The 16,542-nt window shown below is 45.8% G+C and overlaps 1 protein-coding gene across 2 annotated transcripts; it reads left to right on the top strand.

Annotated features, from left to right (window-relative positions):
• Positions 1-15,829, top strand: LOC310957232 (arylsulfatase I-like). 2 transcript variants are annotated; one of them, XM_083927715.1, is made up of 11 exons: positions 1-169; positions 3,030-3,237; positions 5,287-5,426; positions 6,397-6,546; positions 6,940-7,014; positions 7,129-7,303; positions 8,807-9,043; positions 9,724-9,870; positions 12,188-12,335; positions 13,501-14,123; positions 14,529-15,829. In XM_083927715.1, the coding sequence occupies exons 2-11, from the start codon at positions 3,046-3,048 to the stop codon at positions 14,952-14,954; spliced, it is 2,313 nt and encodes a 770-aa protein (XP_083783841.1). In that variant the 5' UTR covers positions 1-169; positions 3,030-3,045; the 3' UTR covers positions 14,955-15,829. The 2 variants fall into 2 exon arrangements, with proteins under 2 accessions (XP_083783841.1, XP_083783840.1); XM_083927714.1 differs by having other exon boundaries at positions 1-221.
• The last annotated feature ends 713 nt before the right edge of the window (positions 15,830-16,542 follow it).

Below are 16,542 nucleotides of genomic sequence, written 5' to 3'. Positions count from 1 at the left end.
TGTTGAAACCCGAGGACATGCGCCGTCTCCTGCAAACTTTACCCCGAGCACACTTGGTGAGAGCTAACGGACGCGCCGAGGAGTGAAGAATGACCTGAGGAGCAGCGGAGAGGAAGAGCAGAGGAGGAGGAGGAGGGGAGCCCGTCACTCCCATCGATCCCGTATCGAGGTATTGATCGAGGCCCGGCTCCGGGATAAAACAGCTGCTGTGAGCAACAGATGTGCGTCCATTTAGAAATGTGCCGATTTGAAACTGTTTCCGATCGTTTGCACCGGGATTCATTTGGGATGTCAAATTTAAAATGTGAGAAAAAAACCTGATACATGTCAGATGATCATAGTTTTAAAGTTTTGAAGTTATTAATAATACTGTATTTAGAATACTAATCATTGTGTTATATGTAAGAGCTAGAGACGGGATCATCCAAGCATTTGATTTAAGCACACACACACACGCACGCACACACACGCATACATACACACACAGACACACACACACGTACACACACTGTCACAAACACACGCACTTATGCACACACACGCACAAATACAGACACACACAGACACAAACACACACAGACACACGCACTGTCTCACGCACACACAGACACAATCACACACACACACAAACACACGCACACACATCCGCACACACACACGCACATACTTTTACAAACACACACGCACACACGCATACATACACACACAGACACACACGTACACACACTGTCTCACGCACACACAGACATACGCACGCATACACACACACTGTTACACACACAGACACAGACACACACACACAAACACACACACACAAACACACACACAGACACACGCACACACACACACACTCAAACACACTCTCACAAACACACAGAGACACACACACACTCTCACACACACTGTCACACACACACACACACACACACACACACACTCTCTCTCTCACACACACACACACACACCGTTATCAGCGCAGTAGTAGTGTTCACCAGCTTTGTGACTGAGGCAGCTGCTCTGAGTCACATCTCGTTTGAAACCAACACCGCGCTGCTCTGCTTTGTAAACATGTCACAGATTACAGAGATGCAAACACTCTGCCTTTCTCCTCCACTCACAGAGCTTCCCTAAGGTGCATGTCAACCCGCAGCATTCTCTGAGAAACTAAAGGTTAAAGATGTTAAAAAAAAACAACATTTGTCAAAATTAATGCAAAGCCGGGGGCCGGTGGGTTATAAGTATGAGCGAACAACAGCTTATTTTCCGAGACGCTCCAACAACGGCTGGCAGCATTCCTTCATGTGTTGCTCACTGCCAGTGAATCGGGCCTTAATAAATCACACAACTCCTCCGTCTTCCCTTTGTTGGAAACTTGGAGCTGGACGCAGTGTCTGCCGCCGGGGAGGCTCTTGAGAACGGGCAGAGGGTCCCACCATCTTTGAGAAGCTTTGTTGTCTTTAGAGCGTGAAGGACATTTGGGAAACGAGGATTTGCTCCAGAAAAGCTCTCGAGTCACTCGGTCGTCTTTGTGGTATTTGAGTCTCCTGCGCGTGAAGAGACAGTTTGTACAGAGTGTCAGAGTGTCTGTCTGTAGGGCAGTCCCACTCATAACTTTATACAAAGATGGACACAATGGAGATGAGGTGATCGTTACATCACTACCCTGACCGTATAAGGAGTTTGTTAATGAGCTCGCAGTTACATTATCATCAGTTTCAAGAAAACCTCCCTCCAGATTTGGGTTTTAAACCTCGAGTCTGTCAAGGACGTTTGGCTCATTTACACCGATAACTAACATTGAAGAGATCGAGTCGCACAAGTGTAATCATAAACACGTTACAGAAGAATGCGATGACGAATTCTTCCCTTACATGAGCCGCGGAGATCATTTCACTGATCTCAGCATCTTGAACGTGCATGTTTTCTGGAATCTTTCCGCCTCTGACAGTGAGCCGCACATCTTTGAAGGTGTCTTTTTGGGTTTCTGGAAACTCTGATCGACATTTTTCACCATTTTCTTACATTTTATAGACCCCAAAAAAAAAATACAGCGATCAATCGAGAAAAGAATGGACAGATTGGCGATGATGAAGATCATCGTTAGTGGCAGTTTGTGACACGGCGTGGTCTTCTTGTGTGAAGGTTTATGACAAATTACAAGTTACAACTTTAAGCATAATGAACATCATCCCACTTGTGCTGAAACAATGTCATAACGAGGAATTTGTGTCTTTGTAAATGTAATATTTAATATTTTGACTGTTTCTCAGGCAGAACGAGCTGTTTGACTCACGACTTATCACTTATCACATGTCAGAGCACGGGGCAGCCTCACAGTGATTGCTCGAGGGCACCTCGGCAGTGGCCTTGAGCAATCGACCATGTTGGATCGTATAGAACGCTCACTGAATTCTGATTGGTCGAGAGGACGTATCGCATTTAGGCTAAAAATAGGTTTGGCGCTGGTCGCGGTTTGGAGAGGAACTGCATCTTGAGACCATTTTAAACAAGGAAATATAGAGATTTGGCAGAAACACTGATGAAGCAGTGAAAAGGTTCTGTATACAGCAAAGTGGCTCAAACTCATTTTTCTTAAATTTGGCTTTTATCTCGTTTTGGAAAAGAGCTCTTCATAAACAGTAATAGAGGATATTCTCCATGTGGCAAACTCCAAGGGCAGTGGGAAAAGTCCCACTCAGACTGCTGTTCCTGCTCTCAGGCCCGGCTGTTATCCTCCATTTTTATTGGTGCCATTCACTTTGAAAGACTGTGAACGGTTAAAGAAAAAGACCTCCTCAGAGTTTGAGCGCTCTCTACCAGATGATGTGTTTCAGATCACTTACAGCCAAGTTGGCAAGTCCAACCTCAAATGTGGTTTTAGGATCTCCAGTTAGTCCGCCACTGATGGCATGCGTTTGTGAATTTGTGCCGACTCAAGCATTTTTAAAGCTCTACTTCCCTGCTGTTTTGTTCTTCTATCGAAGTTCTCTCTATTGTTATGTTCTGGGACTTTTTTCTGTGCGTTGCAGGGCTCCTGCAGTAAAGATGCAGGCTGCTGCCGCTGCTGCCGTAGCTCTGACTGTGCTGAGTGTTTTCTTCAGTCTGGACTGCCTGTCTGCTCACCGGTCCAAACGGGACCACATACAGAACCAGGACGACAGAAACTCTCAGAACGATGAGACGGAACCAAAGAAGAAGAACCAGCCGCACATCATCTTTATCCTCACGGATGACCAGGTGTGTGTGTGTGTGTGTGTGTGTGCGTGTGTGTGTGTGTGTGCGTGTGTGTGAATGGATCGTCTTAAAATGCTTGGATGATCACGTCTCTAGCTCTTATATATAACACAATGCTAATCTGCCTGCATCTCCTATTGTATTCTAAATACAGTATTATTAATGACTTCAAATATATGATCATGTTTACATAAGACGATGGTTTCTGACATATTGTACACCACAAATTCAGCTGTTTGTGATAACATAGTATTATATTGTATAGGGGTTCCAAAAAATGGATTAGTTTCATTACGGAATAGAAATAGGCTAAAGCTGGTTTCACATTACCGCCCTGACAACCGCCCTAACCACCGCCCTGACAACCGCCCTAACCACCGCCCTAACCAACGGCCTAACCAACGGCCTAACCACCGCCCTAACCACTGCCCTAACTACCGCTCCAACCACCGACCTAGCCACCGCCCTAACCACCGCCCTAACCACCGCCCTAACCACCGCCCTAACCACTGCCCTAACCACCGCCCTAACCACCGCCCTAACCACCGCCCTAACCACCGCCCTAACCACCGCACTAACCACTGCCCTCACCGCCGCCCTAACCGTAGATGTAGCCGTCTTGTTTGCTCTTCCGTTTTTGGCGGTCGGCTTTTTGCCGACTTTGTAACTGAAACGTTGATACCCTGGTGTGACATCATTCCCAGCTCCGACTTCCGACTTCCGAGGTAAATGGAACGCACCATTACTCTGCCGCCTAGACCCGCAACAGTGTAAAAGCCCCAAAACCCCCCAAAAAATAGGCTAACGCTGGTTTCACATTACCGCCCTGACAACCGCCCTAACCACCGCCCTAACCAACGGCCTAACCAACGGCCTAACCACCGCCCTAACCACTGCCCTAACTACCGCTCCAACCACCGACCTAGCCACCGCCCTAACCACCGCCCTAACCAACGGCCTAACCAACGGCCTAACCACCGCCCTAACCACCGCCCTAACTACCGCCCCTACCACCGACCTAGCCACTGCCCTAACCACTGCCCTAACCATCGCCCTAACCACTGCCCTAACCACTGCCCTAACCACCGCCCTAACCACCGCCCTAACCACCGCCCTAACCACCGCCCTGACTACCGCCCTGACAACCGCCCTAACCACCGCCCTAACCACCGCCCTGACAACCACCCTAACCACTGCCCTCACCGCCGCCCAAACCGCCGCCCTAACCGCCGCCCTAACCGCCGCCCTAACCGCCGCCCTAACCGCTGCTCTCACCGCCGCCCTAACCACCGCCCTAACCACCGCCCTAACCACCGCCCTAACCACCGCCCTAACCACCGCCCTCACCGCCGCCCTAACCGTAGATGTAGCCGTTTTGTTTGCTCTTCCGTTTTTGCCGGCTTTTTGCCGACTTTGTAACTGAAACGTTGATAACCCGGGTGTGACATCATTCCCAGCTCCGACTTCCGAGGTAAATGGAACGCACCATTACTCTGCCGCCTAGACCCGCAACAGTGTAAAAGCCCCTAAAATCAAAAGTAATTTTTTAAAATTGGTTTATAAGCAAAGTCAGAGGAAGTCTTCACACGACAAACATTATTTTTACTTTTATGAGGGAATAAAAAAAAAGTAAAACCTAGTTGCCCTGATAAAAGATTGGTTTGTATCACTTTTTTAAACTCCCAAATATCAAAGTCAAAGTCAAAGTCAACCATCGATTGGCTGCTTCTGTGAGATGCATCCTTTCAATAAAATGAACATTTCATTGCTGCTGTTGCAACATTGTCTATTTGTTTACTTCCCACATGAAATAAACAAAAATGGCTGGTAGCAGCGCTGCATTCTCACACTTCACTGCGCTAAGCTTTGTGTAGACACCAATAAATACAAGAAGGTATAAAGAGTTGGAATCAGAGGGTCTGTAACCATCTAGGAGACAGTATCACACAGGAAAAGAAGAAAGTGTTTGTCTCTACAGATGAGGGCCAAATGTTCTTTGTAAATCATCTTAATTCGACACATTCAACATACTCTGTCATGACTCTCACACAGGGTTTCAACGACATCGGCTACCACAACCCCACCATCAAGACTCCCACTCTGGACAAACTGGCGGCGGAGGGCGTGACCCTGGAGAACTACTACGTTCAGCCCATTTGCACGCCGTCACGCAGCCAACTCATCACCGGCAGGTACAGATAATCTCTACTGGCTTCCTGAATGTGGGCCGTGTGTCCATCTGTGTGCCATATGAAATACTCTGGACTGGATTTGAACACCACTTAGGGGAACGTTTATCATTGCTGCATTGTACGGTTACAGATGGCCCTTTGGGATTGTTGAATGTGAAATGCAATATACATAAAATGTATTATTATTATAATTTTTTTATTATAATTAGATACAGCCATGTAGCATAAAGCAGGAATAACTTAGATTGCCTACCACTGAATATGTTTTGGCAGAAGCTGGGAGGCACTAGGAGTTGATCGAGGGCTTCGATCTGAATATACAAAACAAGGAAAAATAGAAAACAAGGAAAAACACAAAACAAGGAAAAATAGAAAATCTTCACATTTGAGGGGCCGTCCACGAAAAGACACGGGGCCGTCCACACAAAGACACGTTTTCCTGTAACAGTACCTATCACATACACATTATCGTTTTGGCCCACCATCCACACACAGTCGGCGTTATCGGAGCCTGAAAACAGTATCTTTTTGTAACCTGGTCCCAGAGGGGGAAGATTTGAGAACGCCCCCCCACGGCGTGGGACGGCGAAACCGCATACTTTTGTTAACCGATGGTGCCATCGCCCACCCCCACCTTGGACCACTAACCCCTGCGGCGTCACATAACAAAAGTGCTGCTGCGTTTAGAGAGACAAGCACCCATGGGGTGCCTTGGGACGGGTAAGGGGCTCTGCAGCACCTGCTGCTCGGTGAGGACACCAACTATAGAGTTAAGGACACTAACTACAGTTACAGCGCCACACCCAGGCCCGGCATGTGTATTACAGGGTTTTTAGCTGGTTTCACTGGTATTGTGTGGGCGCAGATATTTCTTGAGTCAAGTCCGTGTGGACGGAAAACTTTTTTAAGAACGACGGAGGAAAAAAAGGTAATTTACGATCGTGTGGACGTCTGCTACCTTCTCTTCCAGATATCAGATCCACACGGGACTACAACACTCCATCATCAGACCCAGCCAGCCGAGCTGTCTGCCGTCACACATGGACACTCTGCCCGAGAGGCTCCGCAAGGCCGGCTACACCACACACATGGTGGGCAAGTGGCACCTGGGCTTCTACAGGTGAGATGGAGACTTCACAGGTGGATGAATATGACCAGGAGGAGGTGCCAGAATCTCCACAGCACTGTGTCAGCGCTGGAGCGTGGTCTGGCTACGTCTGCCTATCATTCTGGGGCGCTTTGTTTCGTTTATATCTCTTTAAAGCAATCCCCGTCGTCTTGGACGTGGCTAAACGCACAGTGCCCTCGTGAAACAGATAGTGGAGATAGCGGAAAAAGCCTTATTCTAGGCTTTTTTCTCAATGGCTTATTTGATGTGTGCAAGTGTCAAAAAAGACCGTGGGATGATTTTACGCCCAAATTTCAGTTTAAAAACGTGTTGTAAGCAGCTTTTGTAGAACAGTACCACAGAAATCTGATGCTCAGTTAACGTTCTCTGTCCTCTTTCCTCCAGGAAGGCATGCCTGCCCACCAGGAAGGGATTTGACACTTTCTTTGGTTCTTTAACAGGAAGTGTGGATTACTACAGGTAAAAGTGTATTATTATTATTATTACCATGAGAAATAACCACTGATCAGCTCATGTGCTGTCCCTGTATTCACTGTCTATTTCTATAACTCACACGTCTCCATGTGTCTCCAGTTACGGCTCCTGTGACGGCCCGGGGTTGTGTGGGTATGACCTCCACGACGACGAGGGCGTAGCGTGGGGCCAGGAAGGAAAATACTCCACCACGCTCTTCACACAGAGAGCTCGCAAGATCCTCAAGAGTCACGACCCCACAGACAGGCCGCTCTTCCTGCTGCTCTCCCTCCAGGTACCACGCGAAGGTTTCACATCAGAAAAAAATGGATTTGAAAGTATCTGTGATAAACATCTGTAGAACATGGTTTAAGTTTGAGCCCCTGGAAATCAAAGAGATGTTTTGTTTGCGTATGATTAATTGCAGAAAATCAGTCAAATACAGCCCACGCTGACGTGTGTTTTGATGCGGGGTGAGTTTATGTCTGGATGTGGGGAGTCAGAAATGTCGGAATAACATTGAGACCGCATTAAAGTCTGTGAGCATCGGAAACCTATTTACTGTTTGGCCCACACGGATCCAAAGCCATTTAATTAGAAGCGTGGCACGCAGAAAATGTAACTGAGAGGTTAAAAGACTTTAAACTCAAAAGAGTGATATTTGTTCTGTGGGCAGCCATGTTCATTTGATGTGAGGTTTTGGGCTGGGGGGGGTTGAGGAAATCCAGCCTATGCCTTGTTACGGAACGGAAAAACAAAAGGCTGTTTATTTAAAGTTGTCCCTCGTAGGGAGTAGAGGACATTGAGTTCAAAACTTAGGGACATATCGTGCTCATTTTTAGTTTCACACTTGTGTTTTGGGTCTGTTCAAAAAAACAATGCATGTTTCTCATTTGGTCTGTGTGAATATACCTGTGTTCACGCTCTGTTCTGATTGGCTTGTGAGATAAGGTGTTTCTCATGTCGTGGATGGAGATACTCAGAAGAGGGCGTGGTATATTCTAATGAGCCTCCATCTGACAAAGGAAGGGGAGATCTGAGGGGCTTGTTGAATCCCATGTTTTCTGATTCTGAAAAAATTAAAAAAGTAAAATCAGTCAACACACATAGTAACCGTGAATGTGACAAGACGCATCTCAGTTCTTGTAGCTTGTTCTTGTTCTTGATAAGCTACCGAGCTATGTGTTATCTTATAATTGAATGTATAGTAAGTGTAAGCTGAGTGTGTAGCTGATGTAACCGGTCAGAACTCAAAGTGGTGATGAGGTCTTCAGATGTTTGGAAAGGGTCTTAAAAGCTTTTACGTTTAGCTCATCATTCCTGCATAAACCCTGTGAACAGAATTACAGCATTTCCTCCTAATAACCACAGCGCTGTTAGATTTTAAAAGAAGAAAAGTTGTGATACACTTTAAGACTATTGGCATATCTTGAAATAAATGATTTTTCCTTTAAATCGAAGATACGATCGAGCTATTTTCGGTTCACCGTTGGTATTTTACTTTGAAAACCACTCTTTTTTCCTTAAAATGTTCAGTATTCCACAACAATACACATAAACGTGTGTCATGTTTTACAGGTTTCTCCGGAAACCATTGGTTATTATACTTCTTGAAATCGTGACGTTATTAAAATTACTATGAATATATTTTCATCCCTTTTTGGTTAATTATGTGTTATGTTGAGTTCTGCACAAATAATACACAAATAAAAAAATGACAGTGGCCAATTAAAAAAGGATGTAATAAGAAACAAAGATACAAAGTGAAAACGAACTGTGTTAACGTTCATTCCTCCAGGCGGTGCACACTCCTCTACAGCCTCCCAAGTCCTACATCTACCCCTACCGCGACATGGCTAACGTCGCCCGCAGAAAGTTTGCCGCCATGGTGTCAACGGTGGATGAGGCGGTCCGAAATGTCACCTACGCTCTGAGAAAGTACGGGTACTACCGAAACAGCGTTATTATCTTCTCCACCGACAACGGTGCCCAGCCGTTCACAGGAGGAAGCAACTGGCCGCTGCGAGGCCGAAAGGTAATAATCCCAGGGGGAAATAATTTTTGTTACACAACTCCAGATACGCAAACAACACATATTTTACAGACAACATATATTAGAAAAACTCAAATTTAAATTTAGAGAAATTAATATTTACAGTAGTGAAATATATACAATGATGGACATGCTGCTGTGTGATTTAAGGAACAAACCCTCGGCTCCTCAGAGCACTGCCATCCAGGGGCAGGTGGTAGAAGTTTTCGAGACATCCCGTACATGGACCTCGGTAGTTTGAGTGGATTTTAACGCCAACAGAGAAATGCTTTGCAAAAACGACCAGCACCGACTGTTCTGCGTTGGCGGGCGTTCGCACTAGATCAGGCAGATCAACCTACCAACTAGATCAACCTGGAACAACCGTTGTTTCCCCTGAGTGTGAAACATTCAGGGCCCCCCTTGATGCATCTTTCCTACGTAGACTTTTTGTTTTTTCATCATGTTATGTGATGAAACCAGTTACCCCTCAGGGACAAAAATAGAGCTGAAGTTGAATATTACTGCTATTACTCAGACTTGCTGACATATTTAACATGCTAACATTACCACATATACAGTACGTGCTAACCCACAAAAGCTTCCGCACATGTGGAGATCTCTGCTAACTAACGGGAATGGCTTTACAAAACTGTGACTTCACTTCCTGACTGTGCTTCCAGGGCACGTACTGGGAAGGTGGAGTCCGTGGAGTGGCGTTCGTTCACAGCCCCCTGTTGAGACGCAGGAGACGGGTCTCCAAAGCTCTACTCCACATCACTGACTGGTTCCCCACGCTGGTGGGTCTGGCCGGGGGAAACACCAGCCAGGTCAGTGGAACTCAGTACTTTGGAACAACACATGTAGGGAATGTTTTCAGTACTTTGTTGATTGTAATTGTATGTTTGTCCGATGTTTACTCAGCAAGGCCTATCTTTTTTTACCAGGAAATACCAGGGGAAATGCACTCTCACTAAGTGCATCACTGACCCTTTTATTGTGCTGTAAAACAGACAGACAGTTCCTCAGCACGGCCACCCAGGCTCCTGATTGGAGCGATCACTTTACTGGAAGACCTTTCAGAGTATTGAGTCCGGTGTGTTTTCTTAGTTGTCCTCTGATGATTTCATGTGCAGGCCTGAGTTTATTTGTTGTCACGGTTCGAGCCGAACGCGGAGCTCCATCTACATTAATCCTCATTTTGGCCTCAGGGTTTATTAAAGTTCAGGTTACAGCGCTACTACTGTAAAACTGTCCTAATTTACTATCATGAAGACAAATGTGCTCTTGATCTATTATGAGAAGTAAACTATTACCCAACAACTGAGCTTCAGACATAAATTACTTTTAATGGCAAGTGCAGTCTGTGTCAGTGCAGTCTGTGTACAGCTTACAAAAGAGCTTTGCTGCTATAGTATGTAATTAGGTTGCCACTGCCAAAGTAGATAAACAAGGCTATCTTGGATGCAATCAAGGCAGTATCTGACTAATCCAGAACCCTCTATTACCAAAGGAAGTGTAGAATTATTTATTCCTGCTTGGTAAATGACGTATTTCTTCTGGCAACATTAATGAAACACGTGGATGGTTATCGGAGGTTTACAGTGCTGGCTCACATGAAAGGAACCTCTCCTTACTCTACATAAGTCTTTTATCTTTGTATTCTCTGTGATTTGTGTGCATTTGTTCCCCTAGAAGGGACCAGGCGTGCACACATCCAGCCCAAACAGTCAGGTGAAAGAGAAAAGATACTTAACTGCAGGGGACAAAAGGTCTGCCCACTGTCAGAGTCAATATGTGCCAGACATACAGAGGGATATGTTTCTCTCATACCCACAGTGCAATAACTACAAAATATATATACATTAAACAAATCATTTCTAAATTCTAAAAAGGTCAAAGAAATAGAAAAACAGCAGAATAAAATGTGTAATGTAATGGACACACTGTACAATATGCGTGATATACAGTATGTATAAATGTAATACCTGTATAAATATTAAATATAAATGAATAGAAACGATAATTAAAGGCACTGATGAAGTGGAAAAAGAGTGACCGGTGCTGTTCCTGATGGGGCTGGGGTTCAAAGTCCAGAGTTCCTGGGGCCAGAGGGGAGGGGAGGGAGAGAGGGGAGGATGGTGCGGATGAAGCTGTTGGTCAGTCTGGTGGAACAGGCTCAGAGGCTCCGGTTCCTTCTCCCAGATGGCAGGAGGCTGAAGAGGCTGTGTCAGGGGTGGCTGGGGTCACCCACAATGCTGGTTGATCTGCGGGTGAGGCGGGTTCCGTAAATATCCAGGAGTGAGGGGAGCGGGACACCAATGATCCGACCAGCAACTTTCTTTCTGCAGAGTCTTGCGGTTGGAGGCAGCTCCCGTACCACACGGTGATGCAGCTGGTCAGGATGCCCTCGATGGTGCCCTGGTAGAAGGAGCACATGATGGGTTGGGGGGGCTCTTGCTTTCGTTAGTTTGCAGAGGAAGTAGAGGAGCTCCTGGGACTTCTTGTCTTGTCTTCTTCACCGTCAGGCTCGAACAGCAACAATTATGATATGGGATATTAAAGGTTGAATATTTAGAATCTAGACGGGTTTGACAATGACTTTCTGTCACGTTCTGTTTACATTGTACCAGCCAATAGCGTTGGGCATTGCGGGTTGCCAGGGTTGTCTGTTGTTCAGTGCAGCTACTGTAGGTTGGCACTGGTTGAAATGGAGTTTGCCAATCCTGCAGCTGAGTGAGCGGAGACGGGCAAAAACGATAGTCATTAGAGTCCAAGCATTTACTCCACGCATTGAGATAAAGGCTAATGGCTATGTTTCTCCTTGATAGGTAAGCTAACTTTCATGTTTACTTAGCTGTAATGGCTAACGCTAACCGTCAGTCAGTATTGAACATGACAACCTGACTGTTGGAATCATTTTTTGTTGTTGCGACTGCGATATTGAGACACTAGATGGCGGCGTTCTGCTCGTTCTCCATATTCAACCTTTAAGTAATCAAATTAAACTGTAAGCGGGGACATCTATATCATACCCCACACGGAGTAAAGAAAAACTATATGTAGAGAATACACATAAACATTTATATAAACATTTCTACATAAATATATAGAAAGAATTGTAAGGTGGTATTTGATCCCTCTCAGAGTCAGGGCCTGGATGGTTTCGATGTTTGGCCCGCCATCAGTGAGGGGAAGGAGTCCCCTCGACAGGAGATCCTTCACAACATCGACCCTCTGCACACACCTCCTGCTCAGAGCATGAACTGGGACGTCAGCACAGAGGAAGCCTCAGGTAACTACCAAAATAAAGCGTCAGAAAGTGGTGTACTCACAAGGTACTTCAGTCAAAGTCAAAGGTTACGGGTCACTGTCACTACATCTCACATGGGAGTTGAATTACAACACTGCAAACCTGTGACTGTGGACCGACCATTCATGCGTGATGCTGATGGAGATAAATATAGTGTTTGTTGTTGTGGCTTCCTTCTAATAGTTCTCAAGGAGCCACTTTAGACTTAAGACTTCATGAATATGGAGATTTTTGACAAATGATTTGGCTTGTTTACTCACATTTGTGTTGAACGGTTGGCTTGATGTCGAATAGCTTGCGATTAAGCCTAATAAAATGTTGCTTAAACACGCATCCAACTAAGAAAATAGTCAAATAAATGGAGGCAAAACATAAATAAAATGATTAGCAGACTTAGATCTCATAGGCTTATGATAAGCTGTACATGCTTAACGCGTGAGAACTGACTCTATTACTATTGGGGCTTGTAGTGCTGTACCTTTTGTGGCCTACACTAGAGAGAAAACCAAAAAACTGTCTCTAACATTTATTTAATGATGTGTTTTTCCTTGGAAAAGGCACAGTGAGTTAAAGGCAGGGTAGTTCAAAGTATATTCTGTTTTCCCACTTAGGTTCACTCTGAAATAATGAGACGACTTATTATCTTTCACTTTTCATCAACTGCCATCCACAGGCCTTTTTTCTTTGCTTTATGACTAAATACCTGTTAATCGACTGAGGTTTTCATTATAAGTAAATGTTAGCACGCTCATCTTAAACTGAGATGGTGAACATGCTCTACCTGCTAAACATCAGCATGTTAGCGTCCTCACAGAGGCGCTCATCTGTCTACAGACTTCTTTTGTAAACACATGCAAACACCACAGATAGAGACGTTCTTAAATCGGGTTTGCAGAGTAGGGATGTAAGAAAAGAAAGGAGAGAGCGAGGATTAGAAGTGAGAAAGAAATGAAAAGGAAGAAGGAAGACGTTTGGTGCCAAAAGAAGGAGGGAGGACAGAAATCAAGGGAGGATGGTAAGAAGGGACGTACGGAAGGAAGACATGTGAGCAGTGATACGATTGAAAATGGATTAAAAGTCATTTTATCTGCTGCAGGATCTTACACAGCATGCAAACGTGTGTGTGTGTGTGTGTTTTCTCTGTTAGTGAAGAAATCTAAAGGCCCAAAGAAGCCAAAGAAGAAGAAGATCCTGAGGCAGAAGCAAAAGCAGAAGTCAGCGTTCAAGTTGAAGACCACCAAGAAACCTCGTGCGTTTTCCCGTCAGGCTGCTAAACCCAAACTCAAATCCAAATCCAAGCCCCTTCCCAAACTGAAGCTTAAGCCTCACCCAGAACTCAAAGCCAAGACCAAAGTCTACCCTGAGAGCCAGAGACTGCCACACTATAATCCACATCTGAAGTTCCACTCCGGGGGTTCTCCGTCAGCGTCAGGAACGTCTCGACCCGAGTCTGTGCCTCCGATGCAGTCACGCTCAAAGTCAAAATCCAGGCGGAACATATCCCAGAACCTGCCACGGCCCGGACCGCCTCGATCAAAATCCAAGAAGCAGCTCAAGCTACATTTAAAGTCAAAGTCCAGGCGGACATTATCCCAACACCAGAACACGTCCCAGCCAAGGACGCCGCAGCCAAAACCCCAACCAACGCCACAGTCACATGTCCAGTCGTCCCTGCCAGTGTGGGACGCATCAGTCCAGGCTGCCATCAGAGTCGGAGACTGGAAGCTGCTAACAGGAGACCCAGGTCACGGAGACTGGGTCCCCCCACAGGTACTGCAGCACATTTAGACCCATTTTGACTAGGGATCGACCGATATGGATTTTTTTTTTGACCGATACGGACTGCTGATTTTCTTGAGCCGATATTTGGAGCCAATACCACTTTTGCTCCCTCAATTTACAACATAAAAATTACACAATGATGAAAACAACATTTTATTGAAAAAAGGCGTCTCCAGCAACACGGAGCTGCCTGTGGACGCCTGTCTGTGAATAATGCTGGGAAAAAACTATCGGCGAACGCAGCAGCCCGTATCGGCCAGTATGATTCACCTAAAAAACACAAAAATCGACGATAATCTCGGCCGGCCGATGTATCGGTCTATCACTAGTTTTAACTCTCCTGATTCAAACTTAGCATGAGTACTGAATCTAACTGCACATCTTGATCTTCAGGTACTCGCCACTCTCGCCGGTCGCTGGTGGAACCTGGAACGTGCCGTCTCGCCGCTACCCAAATCCTCCACCCTCAAGAACATTTGGTTGTTCAACATCACGGCGGACCCGTGCGAGCGTCAGGACCTGGCAGATCAGAGACCAGACGTGGTCCAGCAGCTGATGGCCCGACTCGCCTACTATAACCAGACAGCCGTGCCGGTTTATTTTCCGCCCGACGACCCTCGAGCCAACCCTAACCGGCACAGGGGGGCCTGGGTACCCTGGGTGGACGAAGAGGAGGAGGAGGAGGAGGGAAAATATCACGGAGTGTACAAGAAAGGTAAGAACAGTAAGAAGAAGAAGAAGAAGCCAAAGTGCCCGCTGTGCAAGCTGCAGTCGTTCTTTCTGAAACTGAACACCAGGATGATGTCCAATCGGATCTGACGCGTCCACTTCAGCCTTAAGCCATGAAATGATAGACTTTAACATTTTGAAATGTTGTTTGTACGTTGTTACATCTTCCCTCATAACGGCAGTGGAAAAAGAGTGGTACCCAGAGTTCATTTCACTTTGTTCAGTTGAAGCATGTCAACATGTCTTTTCACTGGCTTCACTTTGCTATCTGTGCCTCTAAAAGTCAACAGTTCAACATTTATACTTATGTCAAATATTCATTCTTGATTTTCTCTGAAATATTGTTTTTTTTATTGTTCATAACTTGAAAGAATATCCTCTGTGGCTATCCCACTGCTGTACTGACATTTTTTTTTTTTAAATAACCAAGGCGTTTCAACAAAAACCTTTATTTAGTGAAAAAATCAGTGAGCAAAATAAGAGAACAGTCACACTGCTCTGGTTTGATCTTGGTCCATTCTGACTCAGTCTCTTCCACAGTTCAGTAACTGTAGTGGGTTTCTTAGACTTTACTCTGTTGCCGAGGGTTTTCCAGAGATTCTCTATGGGGTTTAGATCTGGACTCTGGGCTGGCCATTTCAGTGTTTCAATATTCTTAGCTTAGCATGTACGAGCACAAGCACGAGCCCTACGGCGGTAGCGGTATGTGCGCCTGTTGGGACATAGAAAATAGAAGGAGGGATCATGCGCGGACATTTAACAACAAAAACAATGGCGGTGAAAGGTTCACGTTGGTGTGATGCGGAGGTGGAGTGTTTACTGCAGATTTGGTCGGATGAAAATATTCAAAAACAGTCGACAAGACGCACAAAAACTCTGAGGTCTATGGAAAGATTTGTAAACAAAGCCACACACACGCGATCAATGCGTGTGACGTGTTACGGCGTGATGACGTATGGACAGCAAGAAGCATTCGCGCGAGGCCCTGGCAGTGTGAGTACAAACGGGGCTGGGGCGCGGGGGGGAAGGGAGGGGGGACAAGTACCCTAAAGCACAGGGCGCGGTGCGGAAGGACAGTGTGAGTGCGCCCTTAGTAATAATGGCCTTGATGTGAGACTAGAATGTCAGATGAGGATAAAAAATCAGACCAAGGTTTTTGATATTCAATATTAATGCACATATTCTCAAACAAGTAGCCATGTTTTGCTGGTCTAACCACTAAGAGCTCTGTTTAATCAGCTTTTAGCAGCAGGAAGTTCATACCCATCCATCTTTTTATGTCTGATACACATGCCTCTAAATTTAGGAGTTGGCTTCAAAGGTACATAAAGCTGTGTATCATCAGCGTAGCAGTGGAATTTAACACTGTATTTGCTAATGATGTCAGCGAGGGGAAGCATGTACTGTAGATGGAGAAGAGCGTTGGGCCGAGGACTGATCCCTGCAGGGAAACCAGGAGAATACGAGCCCCACGGCCCCGGAGCACGTGGGCATCGAGCTGCTCTGCACTGACACAATCAAAAGCTCGTACGTGAGTTGTGTGTTGTGGTCGCTTTGACACGCGCCTCAGTTTGCAGGCCTGCTCTTACGCTAGATTAAAGAAGACACACACAAAAGAAAAACACCATACTGTTTCCTCTGTGCAACCTTCGCACAGGTACGGAGTGACTTCTATTTT

The sequence above is a fragment of the Echiichthys vipera genome, assembly GCF_963691815.1.
Source record: "Echiichthys vipera genome assembly, chromosome: 15".
Classification (NCBI taxonomy): domain Eukaryota; kingdom Metazoa; phylum Chordata; class Actinopteri; order Perciformes; family Trachinidae; genus Echiichthys; species Echiichthys vipera.
This window is presented reverse-complemented; position numbering and strand designations above follow the sequence as displayed.

Bases quoted from the DNA above. Each gene is read 5' to 3' on its own strand.
- LOC310957232 (XM_083927714.1), top strand. The intron at 7,304-8,806 runs GTACCACGCGAA...TCATTCCTCCAG, and splicing joins TCCTGCTGCTCTCCCTCCAG to GCGGTGCACACTCCTCTACA. The intron at 9,871-12,187 runs GTCAGTGGAACT...GATCCCTCTCAG, and splicing joins CCGGGGGAAACACCAGCCAG to AGTCAGGGCCTGGATGGTTT.